At 40.5% G+C, this 27,634-nt stretch overlaps 1 protein-coding gene and 1 long non-coding RNA gene across 2 annotated transcripts in view; one reads left to right on the top strand and one right to left on the bottom strand.

Moving 5' to 3' along the window:
• The first annotated feature begins 1,896 nt into the window (after positions 1–1,896).
• LOC109640069 (uncharacterized) overlaps positions 1,897–27,634 on the top strand; it is an 83,994-nt gene continuing 58,256 nt past the window's right edge. Inside the window, exons 1-2 of the long non-coding RNA XR_011240283.1 lie at positions 1,897–2,016; positions 6,028–6,075. This is a non-coding gene — a long non-coding RNA (uncharacterized lncRNA). The remainder of the gene's footprint in view (positions 2,017–6,027; positions 6,076–27,634) is intronic.
• On the bottom strand, positions 25,133–26,926 carry sox1b (SRY-box transcription factor 1b). Its single transcript, XM_020103862.2, has one exon. The coding sequence runs from the start codon at positions 26,612–26,614 to the stop codon at positions 25,601–25,603; it is 1,014 nt and encodes a 337-aa protein (XP_019959421.2). The 5' UTR covers positions 26,615–26,926; the 3' UTR covers positions 25,133–25,600.

The following is a 27,634-nucleotide window of genomic DNA, read 5'->3' as shown; positions in this document are numbered from 1 at the left end:
TCTCTGGGTATTAAGTCCTTTTTTATTTTATTTCTGGGAACATAAATAAAGCTGCGAGTACATGAAGATGCTGAAGACATTGGAGGAGCTGTGAACTCCCTTAAGAATTAAAGAGGATCAATGTTAATTTGATTACCAAATAACAATCAGCTCCGATTAATACCTTTAGTAACAACAGTGTGTTTTTGTGTTGCTGCTGCACACTTCTGTGCCCAGCAGTTGGTCTGACACTCAAACTATTAAATCATTAGACCTAAGACCTCACACACACACACACACACACACACACATACACACACAGAGCAAGTCTTTTCTCATGGTTGTATTGTCAGCATGTGTCTCTATTCACAGCATTAAATGGAGGGAGGTGATGGACGCATCCACACGTGAAATCTACGAATTAGCTGTGAAATAGCTGTTATTTGTCAGCGATTATGGCCTGGCTTTTAAAGGGAGTTGTTTTGAGGATGGATGCACAGACATAAACACACACACACACACACACACACACACAAATACACACAAGGAAGCTCACTGACATTTTTGCTGAGTTTAAACACAAATAGAGAAAATCTCAGAGAAGACTTTAACATTTCTTTCTAAATTCTTTATTGTTTCAGAAAATGAAATCCATCTTCCTCCACCTCACCTTCTTCATCCTTTTACCCATCCACCACCTCCAGCCTCTGCACCTCGCCTGAACGAGGGAAATTGTGCAGAAACTTTATTCCATCTGTCGTCTCATCTTGTCACGTCTTTGTCACTCACTCGTCAATGTCCTGAGACACGATACAGTCACACAATACGAGGGGATCTTAAATGCTGAGGGGGCTGCTGATGTTATGTGGTGTGTACACGGACAATATTCACACACAGTCTCAGAGACACACGCACATTGACTGCAGATATACAGTTTAAGGATTAGGAATATTTAAAAATAGAATAAAACTGTGGGAGACATTGATCTGACTGCTGTTAATGTCTGATAGATAAAATGTAAATAAAAGATGAATCTATTGTTGGTTTAAGTGCATTAGTTTTATTTTTGGTGTTTCTAAAAAAAAAGATAACTTGTCGGTATTCTGTATAAAGGCGAAGAACCCCAATAATAATAGTATGATATAGTATAGCATAATACTATAATAATAATAATAATAATAATAATAAAAATATAGTACGGTATAATAATAATACTAGTAATAATAAAATATAGTACAGTGTAATAATAATAATAATAAAATATAGTACAGTATAATAATAGTAATAATAAAATATAGTACAGTATAATAATAATAGTAATAATAAAATATAGTACAGTGTAATAATAATAATAATAATAAAATATTGTACAGTATAATAATAGTAATAATAAATAAAGTACAGTGTAATAATAATAATAATAAAATATTGTACAGTATAATAATAGTAATAATAAATAAAGTACAGTGTAATAATAATAATAATAAAATATTGTACAGTATAATAATAGTAATAATAAATATAGTACAGTGTAATAATAATAATAATAATAATAATAATAATAGCTGTAAAAGGTGAGAATAATTAGTTTAGTCAAATAAACATTAATTTCCACCGGGTTCTCTCAAAGAGGTGAAACAGCGCCCCTCTTGCTTCAAACCACAGACCAATGTAAAACTCCGTGTGGTCAATACGCGGTACTGCACCCCCACCTGTTGCGCCAGGTGTAATCGTGATTGCAGGAGAATCACTCCGGAGGAGGAAGAGGAGGAGGAGGAAGAGGAGGAGGAGGAGGAGGAGGAGGAGGAGGAGGAGGAAGCTGTGGAATCCATCAAATGTAACGATGGTGTGAATAAATTCCGTTTAAACTTAGTTTGTGAGCTAATGGCTAAGTGATGTCTTATAGGACTGTTTACGTCACAGGGAGGAGGACGCGAGCACTTCCGTCAACAAACAAACAAACACAGTGGCCGGAGGGGAAACATGGCGGCCTCCTTGTCTCCATGAGAGGCAGCAGAGAGGACATGGACCTCTAATGTGAGTCAAACACCAACTTCTGTCTCTCTGTGCTCCTCTGGTTTGTTTCCACCTTGTTTGAATGTCCCGCTCTGGACCTGTGCTGCGTGTCTGTTTGCTGGTTTGACGCCATGACAGTCCTGGAGACTGAGTCCTGTTGGGTTTGCTGGTTGTTCCTTCACCATTTGTTCGTCTGGTTTTAGATTCTAGATTTTAAAAATGCAATGATAAGTTTCATGTGCTGGTTTTAGTGTTTCTGATTTGAAGTTTTTGGTGTTCTTAGTTTCACTAGAAGCTTTTTATGTATTGAAATGCACGTAAGTCGATTATCAGTGGGATTTGCATTGTTGACCTTTTTTGCTGTGAATTTAAAAGTGGTTTCCCTCATTTTAGGTAGCTCTTATTACATTGATGCTTGTTCAAGCTTTAATTTATAACATTTCCTCCTGATACCGATTCTTTTTTTTTTGCCAGTGTTGTAATCTGCAAACACTTGATTTCATTTCTGGACAGTGGGAGAAAGTGAAGGCGCATTGACCATCTTTAAATATAGTCTCTGTGAAATTCATAGTATTTGATTCATGCATCGAACATAAATCTGTATCCTTTATCTACTTCTACTTAATTAAAGAGTTGTTGGCCTCAGTCTGGCCGCGGTGGTTTTAAACGGACTGATAGAAAAGCAAATGGATGTGGCACATATAGACGGCATCGCACCGCTGACTGTCTCCACTAACAAGTGCAGGAACAAGCTAATCAGATTAGTGTGAATCCCCCTTCTCAAAGCTGAATGGAGTCCAAGTGCCAGAGGCAGAACGCTGACATTTCACTTTTTTTTTTTCTGCCATGAACTCATTTCCTTTCCCCCTCACCAATACCTACAGCACAAGTAGTGATTCAGATGTTGAATTGTACATTCGAGTGTTTGTGGACAGACGAGCAGTGTGTTCTTGCTCTGCATTGTCCTCCGCTCCTCTCCTCCCTCCACCCCGGATATCAAAGTCCTCATTTTTATTTTCTCTTTTTTCTATATTCAGCTCTTCCTCTGCTCTCACCCTCTGCGTTCTCTTCCTCCCTCACTGTTGTCTACCAATCAAGGTGATTGATTTTATGCCTCTTCTTATCGAGCGGAGCAGCCACTGTCAATAAATGTCGCCTGTCCTTGCTCACTCACACACACACACACACACACACACACACACACACACACACACACACACACACACACACTGACATGGGTGAGCTGTAGGATTCAGTCTTTTTGCTTTTCAAACTCGCAGTCGCATTGTTTCTTGTTGGTCAAATTATATTATTACAAATGCAGTGATAAGTTAGACTAGATATCTGTTGAGATCAAAATATTTAGAATAAAAAGAGAAATTGTCATTGACTTCATCAAGTTCGTTTTTTTAATTTCACAATCCCAGCTGGTTCCTATAGATCTGTGTGGGTTGGTCTGGTCTGATCTCTGTGGGATGGTCTGGTCTGATCTGTGTGGGTTGGTCTGGTCTGATCTGTGTGGGTTGGTCTGGTCTGATCTGTGTGGGTTGGTCTGGTCTGATCTGTGTGGGTTGGTCTGGTCTGATCTGTGTGGGTTGGTCTGGTCTGATCTGGTCTGTTGGTCTGTGTGGTTTACAAAAGTAAAAATTACACTAACTGTGTGTATACATATATATGTATATCTCGGATACATAGTATTGATTTAAGTGTAGTAAGTTCCCGCCCATACACGCAATCGACCAATCGCGGGTAACCAATTAAAACCAAACTGGATCTGCCACCAAGAAGATTGATTTGATCTTTAACAACACTTATTTTAGAGTCTCATTTCATATTTTAATGTACAATATCATAATGAAAAGTAACTTGAAACTGCAGCTATCTGATATGAGACAAAAAGTGTATATAAGTATATATTGACTTGAATTGTACACACTAATGTAAAAGTACTTGTGTATCTGTAGTATGTATGCCAAGTATTTTCATGGATTGATTTGTTTCATATAAAGAAAAAGTGTATAGAGAGATATTCACACGTGACCCAGACTTTGTCTTCTTCTCTATTCTATGATATTCAGTTTTAGTTCTCATGGTCGGGTTGTTTCCACGTTGCTAATACAAGTTGGGGTCGAGGCTAATTAGTGGATGAAATTCATTCCCTGCTGTCATTTCTTTCAGCAGGAGGCTTTCTGGTCCTCTGTGGGAAAAGGGAGGCCTAGTTTATTTGTGTGTGTGTGTGAGACAGAGGGAGATCCCCTTACCCCCCAGGGTTATATCATTACATGGATAATTAGGCCAGGTCAACCAGAGAGAGAAGAAAGCAATTCCAATGAATTCAAGAGGACCTCTGTCTGAGTTCTGAAGTTTTTGCCCTGAAAAAGTCCCAAAAAAGAGCTTTTACTGTCCAAAATTCAAAATGTTCATGGCCATCTATTGTTAGATTAGTTACCTGCTAAAAACATCAAACCTTTGTGTTTCTTAAGAAAAATTAATTGTACTTAATCTCACTAAATCATTACTGTTACTGGAGGCTCTGGAGGAGGCTCTGGAGGAGGCTCTGGAACATGTGGTCTAAAGCTATGTGTTTACCAGAATGCAGCACGGGCTGCAGTTTCCTGCAAACCAGCAAGCATTCTGTTTTTTTGTGGGGTCCAAACCGACCCAAATATCATTTTTCGTTTTCGGCTGCAGTTGATTGTTTGTGTATTTATTAAATTGTCGATTACCTTTTTATATTTTATATCACATGATGGTGAAAAATCAGTTTCCTGGAGTGTTGTGTTCATGTTGTCTGGTTTTTATCGTACTTGTCAGTTATGTCTCTCCCAGCATCTTTGAGAACTTGCCTCGTGTGTCTCTTTATCTGATTCCACACTGACTCCATGTTCTCGTCTCTGCAGATTGTTACCTCTGCCCAGGAGGTTATGAATTATCTGTTATTTGTGTGTTTATCAGCAGGACTGAGCTGATTTGCTTGAAGCTGGTGTAAAGGTTGGCCATGAAATGACCCATTAAACTTGAGCATGCACACGGATCCAGAAATGTTTCATCACTTTTCACATTGACAGAGCTTTTGTTGACATTTCCACTGATTTTCTAGGGAATAATTCATGGACCTTTTATGGGAAAAAAAGCATGTTACAAAAGCTTATAATTGGTTTAAAATTGATTTCATGAATTCCCTTTTCAGGGGAAGCAGATCCAATGAATGAATACCAGTGAAATATCTTGACTACTTTTTTATTCACAATGATCCAAGAAAAGGAAATAAAACATCATATGGTGCTAGAAAGCGAAGGCACAAAGGAGCAAGGACGTACAAATGGATAAAAGAGGATTATTGTTTGTTCTGTCCGTCTGTCTTGCTTATCTGAGGTAATGTTTCACTGTTAAAGCAGCTCAGCGTTATATTTGATCAATTTGTTCCGAGTGAGGACTTGTATTTCTCCTCGTCCTTCCATTTATCCTGGTTCACTTGAAGATGCAGACCTCAGTGACTGAATTCAACCCCCCCCACATACACACACATCATCGAACATGTTTACCTCTGTCACTGCTGAATTGCTCAAATCTGAGCAGCCTTGGAAAACTGCATTCATTCTTGTCTTTCTTCCTCATCGCTCTTTTTCTCCACTCTCTGCCTCTCCAACTCTTTTCTTCCCTCCAACCTTGGATGTGTCTGAGAGCTGCTATTCTCCAGGTGGAGCTGTTAACAATAGCACACATCTGGAATGCTGTGGTATTAGTTGAAGTTTTCTAACCTTAGGGGAGTTTTCAAGGATTGTGGAGCTGAATACACTATAAATACAGGCGGATATTTGCAGCTAATTGGTGTCATTCATTTCTTTATCGCAGCACTTCTTCTCTGACCACTGTAAAAATATGTCTATGCATGTAATGTCGTTAGAATTACCTTAATTGCTATGAAACAAAACATGTCATCTGTGTCCCAATTCCTCGTCTATGCCTCTAATTGATAATTCAATTAATTTTCTGATGTTAAAGGTAATGTCATTTGCTTTTTTTCCTCAGAAAGTGAGGCCATAACATCTTGATCGCCCCCTGGTGACTGGCTGCAGGGTAGGTCATAAATTTCACCACCTCTGTTAGTTGATGAGTCGTGAACCAAACTTAATGTCCAAGTACTTGTCAAAGGTGTGTTTCCTTTTCTGTATTTGATCCATACAAACAGGGTGAAACATCATGTTTGACAGCTGAGACATAATCACAATTGGTCAAGTGTTTATTTGCAGACCTCACTACCTTGCTTCAATTACATTGTATGAATCTCCTGAAATAAGCTGACTGAGTGACTGCTGCAGACTTTCTTTCACCTCTTTCAAATGAAAGTGAAAATAAAGGGACTTAGAAGTAAAAGTTTTGTTTCTCTTTTGTCAAGCAGAAGTGGGCACTTATTTTCTTTATGCCACTTCTTCTCTGTAGGAAACTAAATTGACTCTAAAGTTCAAAACAGACTACATAATCTGTCTCATTCCTTTCACTCCCAGCAGTCACCTGATAAGAGTTGAAAGTTGCCTCTTTGATTTGGTATTCAGTCAGCTTCTCTGTCACTCAGCCAGTTAAGATGACGTTAACAACCATCCTTTCTTCAGCTTGACATGGTGTTGTTTCTGGCACCATCACAATTATTGTTTTTTTTTTCCAAGCATACCTTAAAATGTCTGGCAAGTTGCATGAAATTCTAAGTACGGGTTCCTTAATGAGGCTAAACCTAATTTCTGAGGTTCTGTTTAAGGTTAGATGTGAATTTTGATTGGGTTCAGGTTGGAAGTAAATTGGTCACGGTTAAGGTGAGGGATAGGGTTTTGTTAGCCGGTCCACAATAAATGGAAGTTAATGCAAAGTCCTAATACGGTCAGCTGCATAAGCCTGTGTGTGTATGTGGTGATTTCTTTGAATGGTAGTTAAAGGATTAGCGGTGTCCATGTGTTCCCATGGTCTCCGTCTTCAGACAATAAGGTCTATAACACACACACACACACACACACACACACACACGCACGCACGCACGCACGCACACGCACGCACGCACACGCACACACACGCACACGCACTTTATCAGCCCATCGACTCCTAGTCAACCTGAGCTGCTTGAAGTCAGAGCTTAGTAGTGTCGCTGGTTGACTCCACACACACTCTCACACGCACACATGCACACACACACACACACACACACACACACACACACCCCCCCAAGAGACTGAACTTGATCCCTGGCTCTGCTGGCTTGTCAATCACTTGTGGGATTGACTTACGGATAACTGACAGTAGTTGGAGCGGGTCCCAGCGGCAGGTAAAGAATGCTGGAGGAGCTCGACAGGCGAGAGCTCGAGTGGGTGTGTTTGTGTGGACAAGTGAAGCCTGGATACAGTCCAGGGCGTTGTTATCAGATAACAATCAGTCCTAGAGGTTAAGAGTGTGGTTATTTTTTAATAGTGTTGCAATGAATGAATCGGAAGCACACTTTCACCTACGGTACAGTTATTCTCTTTCGGAGCATCTTAAGTGAAACGCCTTTAACCTGCAAGTTTACATGAATATTTGAACATTTGGGGAATGATGTTAATTCACTTTCTTGTTGGGAGTTGACTTAATTTATAGATGACAAGTACAGGAAAACCTCTTTTTTTCCAAGGGTCCTTAAAGCGTCCTGAAATGCTGCTTTTCTATTTTCCCATCATTGAATATAAATTTTGGTAGAGTACACTATATTAAGAAGTCAGAAGATCTAACCTCTGGCTTTGAGAGACATAATAGAGCAAAGACTGAATAAAATCAAGAAAACAATCAGCAGTTTAATTACTATAAAGAACGTGATCACTAATGTCAGCTGTAGTTTGAGAAACTGTACACGGAGCAGAATGTTTAGTATTTATTTATAATGTCAGCCTTAAACATCTTGTGCAGACTTTCCTGGAAAGGATTGGTTCATATTTTTTTTTTTTATTTGAGCCAAGGATGTTATGTTTTCATCTGCGTTTGTCTTCTTTAATTGTTTTTTTGCTATTTACCAGGATGACTGAACCAATTGCCATGTAATTTTGTGGAGGGATGGCTTATTTAGTTGTGTATGTAGTAAATCAGGTGTGCACACACGAGTTGTAAAGAGCTCTTCAAATCAAAGTCCAGACAAGCTTGAACATGAAACTCACTTTTCAATATGTTTTACTTTTGGAAAAAATACATCTGTCATTCCAAGGTCTTCTCCTCCTTTTTTTTTTTAATGCATTTTTTAATTATTATTCTGAAAATCTACAAACTCTCAAAGATTCTCTTAATATAAAAGACTTTTATGCTTTATAGTTTTGAAGGCCAAAATTTCTTGATATTTACTTTACAACTTGAAAGAATGCAACGCCAGTATGCCAGTACGCCTGTGATTTGGCTTTGGCATGTCTTTTTGTTTTTTTTAACCTTGTGTTGGGAGGGATTTTGTCATCTTTTTTCATTTATTCTGCACGATTTCAGCTATTTGTTACTAAGGAAAGTCAAGTTGCATCAGAGCTGTGGGGTTATTTACTCAATCTTTGAAGACTACTTAAATTACTGCTTCAAAAAGAGAGACTTTTAACCTTAACCTAAACAAATTGGAAATGTAAACAGCTGAATGTTGTATTTCAGATGTCTCGAACATGAGAAGCTTCAGTAAAACATTTCAGTGACAACTTCCTCGAGGAAGACTTTTTTGTTATTGATTGCTAGAAAGCTCTGTAAGACCCTCAACAATTCCCCTTTTCATTCTTTTCTGTCTCTCCTTCCTCACTCCTACACTTCTGCTCAGCTATCTTCAAAGCAGCAGCATACATTAGTGTCAGCATGTGAATGGAAGAAATCCTGTGTGTGTGTGTGTGTGTGTGTGTGTGTGTGTGTGTGTGTGTGTGTGTGTGTGTGTGTGTGTGTGTGTGTGTGTGTGTGTGTGTGTGTGTGTGTGTGTGTGTGTCATTTTCTTAAGAGCATTAATCAGTACACAAACTTTTCACCCCAGAAGCAAAACTGAAAAAGTGCTCATCAACAAATCAAGTAGTGTTTTGTTTATGAATTCTCTCTGGATGGTTGAAAGCAGACAACACAATATTTAATTTGTCTTTGATGGGCAAATATTAAGTGGAAGCACTGATGTGACGGTTACAGTTCTGATTCAGATACCTGCTTATTTACCATCGGTTGATTAAGAGTATAGATTCAACACCAGTGTTTGAGCTGTATGACTCACTGTATAGAAGAGGCAGAGATCATGATTTCATGTGCAAGGCAAAATCAGGCTCACTTCTAGCCAGAGAAGGACTTTAATGACCTCTTGATGTTAGAAATTGAATATCGCACGATATACATTCATGTTGAGAAACTTTTATATTAATAGTGCAATTTATGTCACTGTCATTTTCCTTATTTTGATTCCATCTGTCATACAATCAATCCTTTAATGCTTTAGCTATAATCTTAGTGCAGTGCCAGTTTTCCAAACATTGTTCATTGTGAGAATACTGCACCTGCAAATCAAACCCTTTCTGTGACATAAAATGCAGGTTTTGTCACTGTACAATGTGATGGTTCAAGCCTTAAGAAACGTTCTCTGTCACTGTATAGAAACTGTGCCGTCTGCTTCTCCCCTGAACACTGCCCTCCTCTATTCATCCTCCTCTAATCTTACCCCTTTCCCTCTCATTGTCCATCTCCCTCCACCTCACCCCTCCATCTCTCTCTTCTCCTCCTTCAGTGACAGTAAACAGCCCTCCTGCTGTGTGTCTCCTATTACAGCCTCCATCCTGATTCCCCTCTTTCTTCCACCCTCTCCTGTTTTTTTTCTTTATCCCCTTTTCTCCCTTACCATTAGCTGCTCAGCCTAAAAGCTAAAGGCCCCTCTCCAGACAGTAGCTAAAGAGATACAAGAGGTTCAGAACAATCAAACGGCCTAAAGAGGAAAGCGATGACGAGGTGAGGATGGTGAAGTGGACGGCCACAGCAGTGATGAAGAGACTGACTGAGGTTCTCGTAATCACAATAATGACAGAGGTGATCACAGGAGGGAGTTTAACATGACAAATAATGATGAGTGTTCCAGTACTACTGATTATTGTTGACATTTCTCATACTCTTCACTAAGTTAAGCACAAAGCATGTTTCCTCGTTAAAAAAGACAAAAATGTAGAAGATGTGAAAAATGCACCAAATTTTAAATCAACTCCATCAGAAACTGAAAAATGAATGTTTTGTTGCAAACGAAGCATTCCATAGACGCATATAAAGATGAATGATATGTTTCTACTTCCTCCTACCATCCAGACATCAATCCAAGTCTGTGCAGTGGTGATCGGAGAATGGGGCCCATGGTAGCAGGATCCCGCTAATGCAGATGCTCGACCAGTCAGTCTCAGCTGTCAATCGTGATGTTTCACCTGTTTTTATAGCATCAAATATCTAATTTTAACCAAACTTAATAGAAAAATTAGCATGAGAACAAACCGTTAAAGATTGGAACTCTCTTTGAGAATTTTTTTTCTTGACCTGTACTTGGTAGATTTCGTTTGGTCCATATCCCATCTGTTAACATGGAGAAGGGGGGGGGTTTATGCACTATCCTGCAGCCTGCCACCAGATGGCGATCGTGATGCTTTGGCTTTACTTAGTCACTTAGTCCATCGTCTATTATGCATCCTCGTGAATTAGCTCTTGCAGCATTCGCGCACTTAAAATGAAAAAAACCCCAAACAATCATCATACGTCATTCTCTCAGACACAGCAGCATGTGGATCTGTCTGCCTGACTGGCAAACATAAAACAGATTCCCTGCCGCTCTGTGCAGTGTGGTGAGGCAGCCATATGCCAACCTCACCTGGCTGTAACATTTAGATTAGCTGCCTGTAATTGGTGAGGCCCGGAAATTTATCACGGCAAATCCAGTCCTGTAAGGGGTCAGTACATCATCCTTCATGACATCTGAATCGGTCTAACTGCTCATCTTGGATTATGGCACCATGATTTCCACATCAAATTCCGTGTATTGGGAAATGATTGATGGGTAACGCTGCCTTTTTGCACTGACTGGGCTTTATACTGGAAATTAAACAGGGATTTTGGCGAAGGAGGAAAAGCTTTACATAGAGCTGCTGTCTGCACAAAGATAACCTGACCTGGATGAGCTTCACATGCTTGTGCAATGACAGCATCAAGCTTGAACTGCACTGTAACAGCACAGGATGGGAAAGCAGCTGCATTGGTGGTTCTCTACATGACGTCTGTTATAACTTCCACCGTCTTCCACAATAGGCAAAGACACAAATTTTTCCTTCCACCTCAAGACCGTAGAAGGATCTTTGGTTTGGTTTACATTTGTTGTTCGATGCTATGAAATTGGATTGATACAGCTGAGACTGACTTGCAATTGGTCAAGCATGTGTTCTTGGTTGGAGCTGGAAACCGTGGCTCCATCCCGCGGCTCCAAATAACGTAAAAATTGCAAGATGGCAGAATCAATATCTGGGATATTTTCAGATATTGTTCAATCATTTTTGTATACATACAGTTCTGATATCCATGTTGAAATGCACCTATTATTCAATCTCACTTCAGATGCACGTGAATGTGCATATGAAAGTGCCTATCGCTCCTCAGTGGGAAAATAGTTGGGACTCTGTGAGGGAAAATGACTCTTAATTGTCCTTATTTTATACTCTGTGGGGCTGGAAGACGTCCCGCAGGGTTTAATGTCCATACACACACACATGCACAACCACTTGCACAGACACACTCATAAACGCATACACGGTCAAAGCCGTGAAGTTTCTGTGGCAACTTTGAAGGCCAGAATAATGACTTCCATAATGTCTCCCCTGCGAAGGAGAGTGAGAGTGTAAGTGAGGGGAAAAGTGTGTGTGTGTGTGTGTGTGTGTGTGCGCGTGCTAGAGAGAGAGCACTTTTCTTTCCTTGGCTGCAGGAGTCCTATTGTTGCTCCCCCTGCGGGGGCTTTTAGTCCCCAGGTCCAACTTATCGGTTGTCCAACCATGTGGTGTGGGTGTCTGAGAGGGCACGGTGGTGGTGGTGGTGGGGGGGGAGACTCTAAGGCTTTTTTTTTTTTTTTTTGAGGGAGGGGGGCTTTGTGAGTGTTGAGAGGTCAAAGCTAGTCGATCGGCCTCCTCCTCTCTTTTTTTCTTTTTATTGCTTCTCACTCATTGATCCCATTGCGATTGATCTATTTTTCTGTTCTCTTGCTGTCGCGTGTGTGCTGCAGTTCAATATGTGATTTTATAATATACCAGAGACACAAACACATGTTTGAAATGAAATTAGATGAAACGCTTGCTGTATTATAGCCTTGAATATAATGAAGAGGGTGGTTTGCAGTATGTTTTCATGAAGATCCCACAGCCCAAATACCTTCATTTGGTTTCAGAATTTCTTCCTCTCTTGCACACTTTGTGTTATAGGTTAAATTTTAAATGGGTAAAATTACCCATTTTCTCTAATACACAAACACTCAATAATGCATAATAAAAGGAAGAGGACATTTGTTGTCACATACTATGTTCAAGCTGTACGGGCAATGACTCATTGACATCTTCCTCTTCAAGGATTACCATAGCTGTATAGTTTTAGGCTTTTGAATACTTTAGCACAGAAACCTGAATTAGATGGGTTTGTCTCTTGGGTGTGATGTATAAATTTGCACATACAAGCTGCTGCTGTTGTTCTTGTACATGCAGAACTACTCTTTCATGTAGAATTAGGAAGAAGACTTTATCTGACCACCATCAGTTGCCAGATAACATCAGCCTTTCATAGACATATCGATGTCTGCATTTATGTTTGCTGATACACAAAAGTGTATATTTGACATATTTTCTTGTTAATGGTTAAACTGTAATATCAAGTTAAGCTTCTTTATCAAACTAAAGAAAAATTGAAGTGCGTTGAGTTTGAAGTGAAAACCTTTCTTTTCAGAGTATATATATATCAGAATTAATAAAATGTTTACTCCTACCCAATGATCATTATTGTCATCAGACTCCAAAATACGGACCAGCTACGCTCTAGTCTATGGTAATATTAGTGTGCAGATAGCACCGTTTCCACATTTAAGTTTATGTCTCAGGGAGTAATTCATGGATCTTGAAAAAGTGTGTGCAGATTCAAAAATAAAAATCTGTATGTAGTAAATTTGAATTTGACTGTTTGGCCTTGGCAGAGGTATGTGCACTAATTCTAATGTTAGAAGATCAGTGAACATTATCATTTAATAGTTTGAGTTAGTTATCAAGTGGTTATGGTCTCAATGGAATAAGTAAGTGTTTTTAGTGTGTGTGGGTCTTCACTGTTTTTAAAGAGGCAATGCTTACACGACTTTATATCATACTTGTGTGTGTGTGTGTGTGTGTGTGTGTGTGTGTGTGTGTGTGTGTGTGTGCGTGCGTCCCCACGTGCATTTGTGCACGCCTGATTAGATGATTATTTCGAGACGAGATAAGTGGGTGAAATGGAGACTCTGTTGACTGTTGTTCAGGTAATCAACACACACATGCACGCGCACATACACACAAGTCATGCAACGCCATACCAGATTGCATTACCTGTCCCTTTTCATAGGAACATAATGAGATCATGGAAACCCTAAACGGACGGACGGATGGAGGGAGGGAGGGACAGAGAGAGGTAGTGTGGAAGAAAGGGCAGACATGAAAGAACGGCTATGAAAGTTAGAGAAAATTTACTTTTTATTCAAATCTGGAGCCAAATAATTCTGCAAAATATTTAGAAATCATCTTTATGTCATTGTTTCTAAATTGATAAGAATAGTTTTAGTGAATTTACCTCCATATGTATCATAATATGAGAGATGGAGAGATAAAGTGAGTGATGGGTAAATATTAAAAGGGCGAGATGAAGGTAAACAGAGGGAAATCTGGCAGTCGGCTCGGTTCACTGTGCCAATTTGTCCAAACGGGAGACTCAGGTTACAGTGGAGGGCTAGGTAACAGGAGATCTAACAGACCACACCTATGCAGCAGGTATTAGCCTGATCCCCCTGTTTCAAAGGCACACACATGAAATGTATGGACAATGGCTGGTTAAGTCAATTCAAAAGATAGAGTGTTATCGGAGAAATAAAGCAACAGGATCAGCCTGTCAGTTTCTACGAGTATATTGATGCAACTCTTTTCTCGTTGGTCAGATTTATCTTGAGGTGAAAAAGCCCAAACAGATTTTGAAAATATTTTTCACTCGGGGTAAAAATGTGTTGGTAAAACTGACGTCAGTTTAATTTTGACTCGTTGGGCAGTGGATGAAAAGTGGCTTTAGAATTTCAATGATTTTGACTGTGATGATTGCTGCTTTTGACAGGTGCTCATCGTAGTCGTATTAGTTGTTACAAGTGCATTAGGCAACAGGTAATATGAAGGTGTTGCATCTTTTCTTGAAAGAATTGTTATCATGGATTTTGTTTTTGAGCAATGCACACAATTACTAATAGACTTTCATATTTATGACATCTTTCAATCTTCCTTCCTCCATCTTTCGGTTCTTTCCTCTCTTATATCCTCCCATCCAATCACCATGTTGGGGAACAAACCAATATCACCGTGTCCTCCTCATGACTCGTAAAGCCATGACACGTCTTGAACTTTCAGACAAACGTACGGCTGATGGTTGTCATCGTTTTTCCCTGAGCTTCGTGAGCAGAACATCCAGCAGCATGACGTCGGAGCGGCGCCCACGCCCTTTGATTGACGGATGATCCCTGGGAACTGGAGTGCAGAAAACATTCGCACCAAAAATAACCCGGGATCTTGAAGATTAGCAGTTTGCCTGCATGTGTTTTAATCTCCAGTGTGAACCGGGATGCCAAACCTGCCAGACTGCTGCCCCGATGGATTTTCAAACATCACAGCCGAGGAGACAAGGTGGCTTCCAGGACACATTTCTACAGCTGCCTCCACGCTTCATTATGCAGCTTATTCTCATCATATTGCCCTCGGTTAACAGGCTGACGCAACAGTCAGCAAGATCCCTCCTGTACTCGCCTCCTCTTCCCACTCTTTCCTCTCTTCTCCTTTTTCCTCCCTTCATCCATCGTCTTTTCTCCAATCTCGACATCTGTCCCCTCACATTGTTCATCATAACTTTTCTCTTCACTTTCTTGTGTCATTTTACACTTTGTCTCTTCTCTCTTTCATCACCACTTTGCTTTCTCTCTCATCCCTTCTTTTTTCCTTTTTCTCATTGTATATTTTTTTCCTTTTGTCTTCTTTCCTTCTTTGTGGACCTGTCCCATCTTTTCCTCCTAATTTCCAATTTTCTATTTATTTCGTTTACCTTTTTGCCCTCTTTCAGATTCTTCTTTAGTTTCTCTTGTTTCCTTCATTTAATTCTCATCTTCCCTTTCTTCCTCCCTTAACTTTTTCTTTTTTCCACTCTTTCCTTCATTTATTTTTTTACTGCTTCTCCCTCACTCCTGCTTTTCTTTTTCCTTCATTCCCTCCATTTGTTTTTGGTCACTCGTCCCTTCCATGCTTTCTTCCTTTTTAATTCTTCCTCTATCTCTTCACACTTCTTTTTTCTGTTATGGAATGTGTGATGAGCCTCCAGCTAATCCCATCCCTAAAGCACCTTAGCAACGCTCGCTAAGGGAATTTGGTGGGAACTACAAAAAAGAAAAAAGCGTATATGTGCACACACACACACACACACACACACACACACAAACACACACACACATGCTCACACACACATGCACACAGTCATGCACCAAGCCCAACGAGCAGCCCCCTATTGGCAGCAAGTGGATGCACTAATACATCTTCAAATGTGCTTTTTTAAGCGTTTGGAAAGGCTCTGTCGTCGGGCGATAACTCCCCACCGGTTAAAGGATGGGTGCTCCCGTTGTGTTTCAGCGCCTCTTTTCCCTCCCTCTCTTTTTCATCCTTCCACATCCTTCGCCATCGCTCCTTCCTTCTCTTTCTCTACTCTCTGACCAAGTTGTCTACTTAAAAAACAAGAAAAAGTTTGTCCAAACAACTGCTGCACTGTGTAAACTTTCCTTCTGACGATGTTTGACACGAGGCTGCATTTAATCTCCTGCTTCTGCTCAGTGGCTCAGAAGGTTTCTGTCTTCCTTGTTAAATTGTGCAGACTTTGTCTCCAAATTTGGAGATGGCGGTGCTCGTATTTATATTTTGGCTTCATTTCTTGATAGTGGGAGTATAAGTGGAGACATGTCGCCATCTTTTTAGCAGTATGTTAAGAAATAATAACTTTATTAAGTTATAAGTATGATAAGAAATCAGTGTGTTTGTGTTTACTGCTTGCTCTGTTGACCCCTCAAAAATAATCCTGCTTCATAGGATAACTCTGGTTAATCACAATTTGGGATTTATTTCCATAGCTTTGTCCATCACTTTTAGTATCTTAATATAAAGACTATAGAGACTGAATGCTGTGACATAACTTGACAGGACACATGAGCCTGTTATTAAGGGAGAATATCAGCCATATATACTTTATATTATATATATTAACTAGAACTTAGTATATCACATACCTTCGACCAAGGCCCAACAGTGTCCATAAATTCAATCAAGCTGCACCAAATTGCACACATAGACATCAGTTCCCTAAATGTCCCATCCTTCTACCACGTTTTGTGGAAATGTGTTCTGTAGTTTTTGTGTAATCCAGCTGTGGTAATACTTATTTACAAACATCTATATTTTTATTGATGCAATAGTAGTAAAAGAGGTATGTGTTTTACTGAGTCATTCATTCCCTCTATTCACTTTTCACTACTTCAGCACCATGGGGGACAGCAGGATATCCCATCATGCACTGGGCAGGACAGAGATACGTATTTCTACCTATTGGCGTTCTGTTTTTGACTTCATATTTTAATGTTATGCACATTCAACTGTAAGCAAAGAAATCAGGTTAAAAAAACAACAAAATATGTTACATTCAAATTTGGTCTAATCACAGTAAACAGATTAAGCTGTATAGGTGATTAGATTAGTGTGTGTTTGTGTGTGTATGTGTGTGTGTACGCAGATTCTGAGGCTATAATGAGAAACTGTAAATACCCTCAGACTGAATCCCTCTCCATGTTTAATCTGAGTCCACAACTACTGGCTGCCAACACTGATCATCCTCCTGTGTACACACACTGACACACACACTAAGCACAGGGGCATCAGTAGTCAATTTGCAGCATCCGCAAATGACAAAAACAGTAAAAGCATTAAACCGTGTATATGAAACCATATATTCTGACAGATCTGCTTAGATCATGTGCACACACACACACACACACACACACACACACACACACACACACACACACACACACACACACACACACTAGAAGGCCTATATAAGTGGATCAAGGAGGTGGGTGTGTGTAGGAATCTTCAGCCAGGCTATCACTAACAAGCATGCTCCTCTCTCTCTCCTTTATACAGCAAATCCCTCCACTCCACACCGGAGATTAGCATATAGTTTTAGCCAAATGTGTGTGCACGATTACACACACACACACACATATACAGACACGGTACTACACAAGGCTGTAGTCAGGATGGTCACTAAGGAAAATTATTGCATCTTTAACAGCAGTGATAGAGAGCTTCGATTGAAGGAAAACATTGATCTGACATGTTTATTTCTTTCTCTGTCTTTTTGCACGCAATGCAGTTAACTAAATCTATGAGGTAGCAAATAACTAAAGTTTTGAGCAAGTAGCTCTCACTGGAGTCACCAACGTGCAAAATAAGAAGCTGTAGTAAAGCAGGTTTTAAAAGCATGCTTATTTCCTAAAGTGATATTTATTAGTTTGGAAGGCTAAATCCATATTTTTACAACTTATTTTTATACTTTTTGCCATCATTTTAAGGTGTAATAATATCATAGTACATAGTTTGTTAAAATGTTTAACAACGACTAAACCTGGAATGTATTTACTTGACTTACTTTATTGAAAATGCGTCAAACTCAGAAAAAAAAACAATTTATTCAAAGTAACAGGAGGTTTCTTTTTGGCTGCCTTTTAAACTGGCCATATCCACTTTACCCATGGGGCTTTGCCTGTTACTGTTATAAGTTCAGGGGCAAACTACATATGATGGAGGAAGAACTTGCTGCTGGCCAGTTATCCTGTTATCTGTTTGTATTGGTAATAGATCACGATTATTCATCGCTGTTTCCTGTGTCACATTACCTTCGTGGATATGATTTGTATCTGAGATACATCACACTAGATAATTTCTTACTGTTTTGGTTTACACACCTTGCAGCCAAAGTTGCATATTGTACATTTTACTGCTGAACAGTTAGTCAGACACGTTTTAATGAAACCTCCAGTTTTTCCTAAATTGTCCGAAGCATCCATCAGTGTATTGCATTCTGGTTCAGCTTTGACCGACCATACTTAACATTTGTTGTGCACAGTTTTCCTGTGGGATGAGGGATTATTTCATTTCTGGTTCTCTTAATTTAAGTTTTACATCCAATTAAAGCATCTTAGATAATCAGAATTAACAGTTGGCTTGTTTCCACGTCTCCTCTTCTGACTGCTCGTGTCGTCATGTGGCCATGTTAAATCAGTTTCTTTGGCGAGGACATTACAGCACATCGCTTATGGCACAAACTATAAACTGGGATTATCCTGGAAGGTCTGCAAAATGAAATATGTGGTGGGGGTATAATTACAAGATGGATTCGATCAGGTCATTTAGATTTGACTGAATCACTCAAAAGTGAAGCATGCCGACGCAGCTCAAATCACATTTGATTTTATAAATTGAGTCATTCGCTCCTCAAGTCATAAGAAAAAGTGTAGGCAAGAGGAAAGGGACTTATCTAAATCAATATATAACTACTGTTTTTCAATTTTCCATTGTGACATGATGATGTAATGAAGTTTCAAAGAAATGTAGAGCTATTAACTCAGTCTGCCGCTTTCTCTTCATAACACCCACATACCTCACTGACCGACAGACTAAGTAGTGTGATTAATGGCTCCCTGCCCTTTGCCTTGCCTTGGCTTCCATGGGTCAACAAATTATAATGTGCAAATGAACTTCCTGTAAAGAGGCAGCACAATCACTTCCACACATGAGCACACATTTAATATCTGCACATACATGTTCATGCACAGTGACGGTCGAAGGTCAAACATCCAAGTTGCACAATAAATAACTTTCGGTGGCGAGGTGGTGTGACATCATAGGCAGGACAGAGGGTGAAATAAGTATGTGAGTAGCTGGGACAGGAGAGCTGCTCGTCAGAGCTAACAACCATGAAAGGCAGCTGCTGTAAGTTGAACCTGGTGTCCATCAATAGAATGATATGTACGCGTGTTGTAGCTGAGCTTGTAGCTCTGTGGTTTAAGTGTCCTCAAGTAGCTGTTGCCTGACTGTTTATCACGGTTAAGGTCACAGTTCATCAGGACTAGAAATCTTGCTCTGAATACAGCAGTTATTGGTGAGCTTGTGTTGAGTTCAGCACCACAGAAGAGGATTTTTCATGTTTTGGCACTTTTAAATCAGCTAGATCCAACTTTTTAATTGGACCCATGTCAGATTGCAGTTCCCTATAGATATCCATTCCCTCCTCTTCTTTGTTTCCTCTCTGAAGGTCCTGAAGCCTCCTGGTAAATGGTGTTTGTCGTCACTGATGTATGAAATATCTCTAATGATGCATGTGTAGTACTGAAGCAAAAGTAGAGGTAGCTTGTGTACACAATGTTACACTGATCTGATCAGGGTGAATGTTGATGTCAGAGAAACATAGAACTCACATTTTATTCAAACAGGATTCAAAGGCACCAGATTTTCAATTGTTTTCCTGAGTTTCAACCTATTAACTGAAAAAAAGTCGGGCTCGGCGGCGGTGAAAGGGAGAGAGTTGATCATTGTAGCTCAGGCCCAGGTAATCACTGGAGTTAAAAGGTCTCCTGCCAGCTCAGAGGCGTTACAATCATGTTAGTGTTTCCTTTCTTCGCTGAAGTGCCTGTGCCCTCCTGGAAATGGACCAATGGTTTTTGACGTAATAGACCTCAATTTTTCCTCCTGGATTTATAATTCATGTAAAAGAAGAAACTCTGTAGCTTTTCTCTGTCTAGGCTGAAGTTTTTTCTTCCTTGTAATGCACTAGCCACTACAATTGTGACATGAAATAGTTAATTGTCCGTATTTTGTGTCAATGTTCAATATCTTTATATTGATCAATATCTGGACATTTTTATTGTAAAAAGAATAAATTAACCTTTAAGGAGTCTTTTTTTTTACTATGGTGGACCATTAGAAACAGAATTTAGACTGGAACTCTGCATTGTGCTAGATTGGTTATTGTTGCCTTCAATTAAAAACTTTATAGTTACAGAATTATGCCCAAAAAGTTCTAGGAATCAATATATTTAAAAAAAACTGGTTTCCACATACAGCCCTCAGTGCATGTCTTAAAGCAGCTTATGTGAGATGTGTTCTCAGCTGTCAGACAAATGTCGTAGAGAAAAATGGAGTGTGTAAAGTTGTGGTAATACTCAAGTAAAAGTACCTCAAAATTGCACTTAAGTATTGTACTTGGGTAAATATACCTCCCGCCAGTGCAGGCCATACTGTTTGAGTTTTGTTTTGGATGAAAACCTAGAGACATTTATTTACCAAATGTGAAACAAATGAAATCAAATGAATATCTTGGAATGTAGAATAAATAATATAAATGGAGGGAAAATGTATTTAATTCTAATTATTTAATAATTTTGAGTTTAAAGCCTTGAAATAAACCAGAATCGCTCTTCATGGCTCCCAGTGGCTCTGTATTTTGCACTGAAGCGTCCCTGCTACTGGTGGGTGGGGCTCCCCAGCACCCGCGTGAGCAGACGGTGTGTGATGATTATAGGCCCCTGGGGAGATCCAGGGGGTGCTCCCTAATTGATTGTCATGAAAGACTCTAATTGAAACGCACCATGCAGCTTGTTTGATTCCTGGTGAGCGGGTTTAAAAGCAGAAGGCAGCTTTTACATGGAGATTCACTAAAGAAAGTTCATTGAAGTTTTTACATCTGCTGCAACTGAAGCAGATTTAGAAGTGATGATCTGATGTTTATCTGGTTCCATCAGAAAATCAGCCTCAGTAAAAATCATTCATTCTGCTAAATACTGCTCTGTCATTTGCCTGGTTCGTTTTATTCTTTCATAGCAGTTAGTGGGTGATGTAAGGAGATATATACATATATATATATATATATATATTTATTTTTTACTAACTTTATTGTAAAATTGCCCTTTCGCTTTAATTGCAATGTTTATTTTAGTATTGTAACTTCTAGACCAAGAAGAATAGAGATACTAAAATGATTCAGTTATTTCCACCAGAAATAGATTTATAGTTGTTTTTTTAGGTTTTAAGTTATCACACAATAGGTTTAATGCACAATTGTCATTTACTCGTCGATCTAAGGTTGTGTTTTACATTCTAATTTTGTAGTAAAATACACATGATCTAAAGGCAACAATCACAGGGAGGTATCACATGATTTTTCTTTTTATCAAATGAATGCAAGACTTTCCTCCTTCGATCACTCTATTCTTTCCTACTTTTGTATTTAGTTTTTTTTTAGCCTTTATTATTAAAGCTGTTAAGATAGTTTTTTCCTCATACTCCACTCAATGAGTAAACTTTAAACATTTTTATTTCTCTAACTTAGCTTTCAAAGTTTTTGTAATAGAGCGACCGACAACTATGTACATTTTTTTTTTAAAATGTTATTGAAATGTGGCGGATAAGGAGAGAAAAGAGGAGAAGAGGCAGAGTTTTCACAGAGCAGCAGAGTGATGGAGGGAGTCAGACGGAGAGCAGCTCCCTCAGCACCAATAGGTCTGCTTTTGGAAAGACAAGGGGGAGGGAAGGGGAGGAGGGGGGCCCTCGGATTAAGAGGCTGAAAAATGGTTAAAACGTGTCAACGTGTAATTGCATGATAAGGCCCCCTCGCGAGGAATCCGTTGGCCCCGTTGCTATTTTCTATGGCGTCCCCGGCTAATCTCTTCGCGCCACATTCAGTGTTGTGCAATCGGTCCCCCGTAATCTCCCATGACAGAACCGGGTCCAACGACGGAGGTGAGGGTTTTTATAGGAGGAGAGGGAGGGAAGTATGCGGAGGCGTGATAAACTGACGACGATTAGCCACGTTCAGGACACCGGGAGCACGCGGGATGGGACGTGTGGGGGTGCACCAGGGGGTTATGGAGTGGGAAGTGCCAGAGCAGCAGTGTCCAAGCATGTGCCAGGCAGAACATGAGGAGAGGATGGAAACCTGCAGGAAGGCTGAGGGTGGTTCAGCTCACAGCATCCAGGGACATGAGTATATTCCTGGCTGTACGAGGGTAACCAGGGTGTACTACGGTGTATATGTATCAGGCTGCACCAGGGTATATATCAGGATGTACCTGGCCTTACCAGTGTGTACCAGGATTTACCAGGGTATATCAGGCTGTACCCGGCTGTGTGTACCAGGGTAGTAACAGGGCTGTATCATGCTGTACTATGGTACATATCAGGCTGTACCTAGGTGTACCAAGCTATATACCAGGCTTGAAGTAGGGTTATACCTGGCTGTGAAGAGGACCAACCAATGATTATAAACACTGGTTCTTTCCTTATCTAGTATAAATACTCATCATCATCTTACCTGAGGTTCAGTGATGCTGTGATTATCAACTGTCACCAGGACGGGATGATAGTAAACCCGATTATTTGATTTATCACATTGTTATTCATTATTGTGTGGTGGTGGATATAGTTGACATGATTTTATCAGAGGGAAAAACTCTTGTCATACCTGGAAGTTTAGTGAAGTGATGCTCCTCTGAAAGACTGAAGTAGTTTGTGTATTTGACACTGTCTTTGATTTTCTAGTTTTGTATCAAGACTGTAAGTGAAGACAGCTAAGTGGAATGACACCAACTATCACATTCAACAAATGGAATCAGTCTTTAAAAACAGAAAACCTCTCTTTCTTAATGTTTTTAGATTTTAAATAAAGAACTATAGTTTATAAATACTTTTTAATTAATGCTATAAAGTGAAGAAAGATGATATGTTGACTTCTCTTCCCCTTTTTCTATGATAAAGTTTATTATGAATTCGGAGAAACACAACGTTTCACAGCCTCCCATTAACTCTACATCCAATTATTGGCCAATGAAAATTCAAAATGAGTTTGTCATTCTTGAACTGTTTTTTAATCACTTTAAAAAACCAGTTAGCCAGATAGTTTGAGGACATACTGATGAAATGCAAATTCATGTCAAATGATGAGAGAAATTCACTTTTATTGGCATCGTCATGCATAGATGATGAAATTGTAGTTGAAAGTGGGTTACTGTAAATTAGAAAAAACAATTGCTTGTTAACACTTTAAAATATCGCATTTCAAAGTCTTCATGTTTGTGTGTTTGTATTATATTTGTATGTTCTGAAGATTGACCCCCTCAAATATAAGTCCAAACTTTTATTTGTTAAATACCTTCAGTTTAAACACATGACGTCCCTGGAAACAGCTTTATCTGATGTGATTTACAGCCACGCTGGCCTCTTGTTTTTAAGTCCAGACCCGAGTGGGAATTAGTCTGATAAAACCAGGGGTGTTGTTAGCCGGGCTTTTTGTGGTGGGGTGACCCCCGGGCTGCCCCAACTTACATCAGGACTAATCCCCATTCTCCTCCAACACAAAAACCTCCCCTCCTCGCCTTCTCCCTCCTCCTCCTCTATGCTCTTTCACTCCTCCCTTTCTATCCCCGGGGCCTCTAGCGTTTCAGACATTAAATTAAAGACGGAAATCATTTAACAACCTGGAGAATCTCACACTGGCGTTTGATGCTGCGGGTGTGCAGAGAGGTAAAGCTTGAGGACCTGTGCTGGAGAACAGGGACTCAGGTGGAGACGAGGTTGAAATGGGCCCAATTGAGGCCAGTTGAAGAATTAGTCATTCATTGACCACCGGATACTCTTGTTGTCGGATTTATTTTGGAGTGAGACGTAGATTAGTGAGGTCATGACCCTGCAGGACGGTAAAAAAGAGAAACTTTGCTGTGTTGGGCCTTTGAGTGCAATTATATAGACATTTCCTTTGTTAAATTGAGACTGACTGTCAAGGTTATCAGCTAAAATTATAAATCTTGCATGTTCAAGTTGTCCGAAACAAAAACGTAGATAATAAACAAATTGTTTCAGTTAAATAAATAGTGATGAGACGACAGAAAGGCCTTCTCATGTCATATTTTAGATGCAAGTGATTCCATGAGGCCAGCTCATAAAAGATTTCCCACAAAAATCTTCACAACTTTCAAGACAGAAAACAGGAAATCAACATATAACACAACACATTACAAGACAAAAGGGAAAATTAATTATTTCCCATTAAACACTGACAATAAAGCATGAAATTTATAGAGGGGCTGGCCAAATTTAAAAATAGAAAATCCAGACAAATACGAAATTATTAGGCTCATATTTTGTACATTCTTCTCCCTGGAAATAAAATCCTCAAACAACTGCAAATAAATCTATATCAAACATCATGATACAATTAGAGATCCAGGCAGGACATTTTAAATGTTAACATATAAATAAATGGAGTCCCTTAACCTGTAATTTCCCCAATAAAATAATCTCCATCACCTTAATATGGCAATCTTATAAAAAGGTTGAACTGATGTCTTTAAAAAACAAGATTGGTCATAAAGAAAAGCAAAATGTGATCAGGTTTGCATCATTTTAAATAATAAGAGAAATAATCAATCAAAAGCCAAATTGATAAATAACATCCCTGTTTTCAAGGGGATTAGGAAACATATCCGTCTGTAATTTAATGTCAATCTTTTTTAGCTGCCAATTACATTTTTGATAATTTGGACTGAGATTTGACGGGATAATAGTATTTTTAATATATTTCCTACATGGAATAAATCTTAATGAACAGCAGACACTGGAATTGTTTTAAATCTGCAAAAACAAAAACCCCACTAACACTTTCTCCACAATGAAATTATCTGAAAATGTATTAAACTCAAAACGGTTTCATCTGCAACCCCATAGCGGGGACTTTAGTCAATTATGTGTACAATTAGATAAAAGGCGTTTTCAGGAGGCCTATTTATTCACAATTTACAAGATTTTACAACAACAAAAACGAATTCAAATAACACCGACTGACTCACATGTTTACAATCATGAAAACTGGAAATCAATGTCAACTGCAGCCAAGAAACTTGTTTGAAACACATCCTGCACAGCGGCTCCCTCATTAAACAGCTCTCACACTCTGGTGCCTGTAATTCCACAGAAAAGTCGGAAAAATAAAATAAAACTTCAAAAAATGCACCAGCCTGCACGGGTTATAATTTAAATGGGGTTAAACTTGGCATGCCCTGTTCCAGAGAGCAGATCAGCTTTAACTCGGACAGACAAGAATCGATCAAAGAAAATAGAAACAATAAAAATAAGTTTGTTCAAAGTGATTGCATTTTCATGGCTATACCCGCCTATAATTTACAATTCATCCTCAGCAGCCCGCTCCACATCTACAGTTCAAATATTTGGTTTTAAATATGCGTCAGAGGAACCGTCCCGTTGACCGGAGCGGAGCCGCTGCTCTGGTAGTGCTGCGGGTGCAACACGTGCAGTCTGCTCTGAACGTCTCCCGCCGGGTCTCCGGGGGGCAGGTACATGCTGATCATGTCCCGCAGGTCCCCCGTGGCGCACGGCGGCGCGCGGGCTGTGGAAACCGGGGGGCTCACGCTGGGCTCAGATTTCACCAGGGATCCCAACGTCCCACCGATCACCCCGGACACGCCGGAGCCCTGGTGCTGGTGAGTGTAGCCGGTGATGCCGCCGTATCCCGGCGGAGAGGCGCTCATGTAGCTCTGAGAGTTTGAGATGGGGCTGTACGACAGGGCGCTCATGTCGTACCTGTGCACGGGCTGCGGGTTGTGCGGGTGGTGGTGCGGGTGATGGTTCGGGTGACCCCCGGTGCCCGGGTGTTGCGTGTACGCCAGCTGCGCCTCCTGCATCATTGCGTGCGCCGCCGCCGCAGCCGCCGCCACCTGACCGGAGTACGCGCCGTTCGCCCAGCCGTTCACATGCGACGCGTAGCCCGCGTTGGCCCCTGCGTGGCCGCCGGGACTGTCCAGCCGCTGCACGCCGCCCATCCCGACCCCCGCGGAGGAGCCCAGCAGCCCCCCGGCCAGCGAGTACTTGTCCTTCTTCAGCAGCGTCTTGGTCTTCCTGCGCGGCCGGTACTTGTAGTCCGGGTGTTCCTTCATGTGCATGGCCCGGAGCCGCTTCGCCTCGTCGATGAACGGCCTCTTCTCCGCCTCCGTCATCACCTTCCACTCGGCCCCCAGCCTCTTGCTGATCTCCGAGTTGTGCATCTTGGGGTTCTCCTGTGCCATTTTCCTGCGCTGGCCCCGGGACCACACCATGAAGGCGTTCATGGGTCTCTTGATGCGCTCCTGGGGGACTTTGCCTCCGGGCCCGCCGTGTCCCCCCGGGTTGGATGGGTTGGTCTGGGACACCACGGGGGAATGTAAGTCCGTCTCCATCATGATGCTGTACATTCACCTCGTCTGACAGGACCCAACTTGAGTCAAACACACAGACACATTCAGGCTGGCCCTGCGCGGCTGCACCTCCGAGGAAGAGATGGATGAAGAGGCACCGAGAGAGGGATGAAGAGCTGCTGTGGTGTCGGGATGAAATCCTCAGAGGTGTAAACTTGCTCCTCACTTCTCCTCCTCCTCCTCTCCCCTGTCAGAAGAACAGGAAGCTGCTGCCGGAGCTTTGAGTTTGGTTGAAGCGCAGCTGAGGGAAAAGTTACCGGAGCGTGCCCGGGACGCGCGCTCCCACCGCAGCTAAATGAGCGAGAGACGTCCAATGGAGAAGCGCGAGCGCAGACGTGATTTGCATGCAGTTGCACGAGGTTCTGGTGACGTCGAAGCGAGAGACCCCCCCCCCCCCCCCCCCCCCCCAGAAAAGGCTCCCCGTATTTAGTGCGTGTGGATGAAAACACAACATGTCAACACTTTGATGCACATGTGCTCTCAAACACTCAGGAGTCTGTCTCCTCTTCTTTTCATATATTTCATATATTTATAATCTAAATGATAAATACTGTTTTGGTAAATTCATTATAACAAATTAAGTAAAAATAAAGTAATGACGCATCATGGCCTTAATTACCTTGGTCACCATCAAGTACAGGAAATACTCATCTGGTTTAACTGGGTTTGAATTTTAAAACAGGCTTCTGCCTACATTAAAATCTACTGTTACATTCTGAATTAAAATGCTGAGATAGCTAATTAAAAACCCACTAATATACAATCCATATTAATTTCTTATGATCTATAATTTTCAGTTAGATTATTCTGGGATTATTCTACACATCTCATATGAAAACCTATTTTTCAATTTGCCTCTGGTTTCTGGTCAAACTAAAGGGCTCCGCAGCCTTTTATTCAGAGCCACAGGTGCTTTTCTGTTGTGCCCGTTGCTAGGGAACAGATGACTGACGCCCTGGAGCACATGCCATTCAAAGCACCCCTTTTGTTTGTTTCCCCAGCGCTGTGTGGCGAGGA

The sequence above is a fragment of the Paralichthys olivaceus genome, chromosome 24, assembly GCF_024713975.1.
Source record: "Paralichthys olivaceus isolate ysfri-2021 chromosome 24, ASM2471397v2, whole genome shotgun sequence".
Taxonomy (NCBI): domain Eukaryota; kingdom Metazoa; phylum Chordata; class Actinopteri; order Pleuronectiformes; family Paralichthyidae; genus Paralichthys; species Paralichthys olivaceus.
The sequence above is the reverse complement of the archived record's forward strand: the minus strand, read 5'-3'. Positions and strand labels throughout refer to the sequence as shown.

Coding starts and splice junctions, on each gene's coding strand:
- sox1b (XM_020103862.2), bottom strand. CDS start 26,614: ATGTACAGCATCATGATGGAGACGGACTTACATTCCCCCGTGGTGTCC.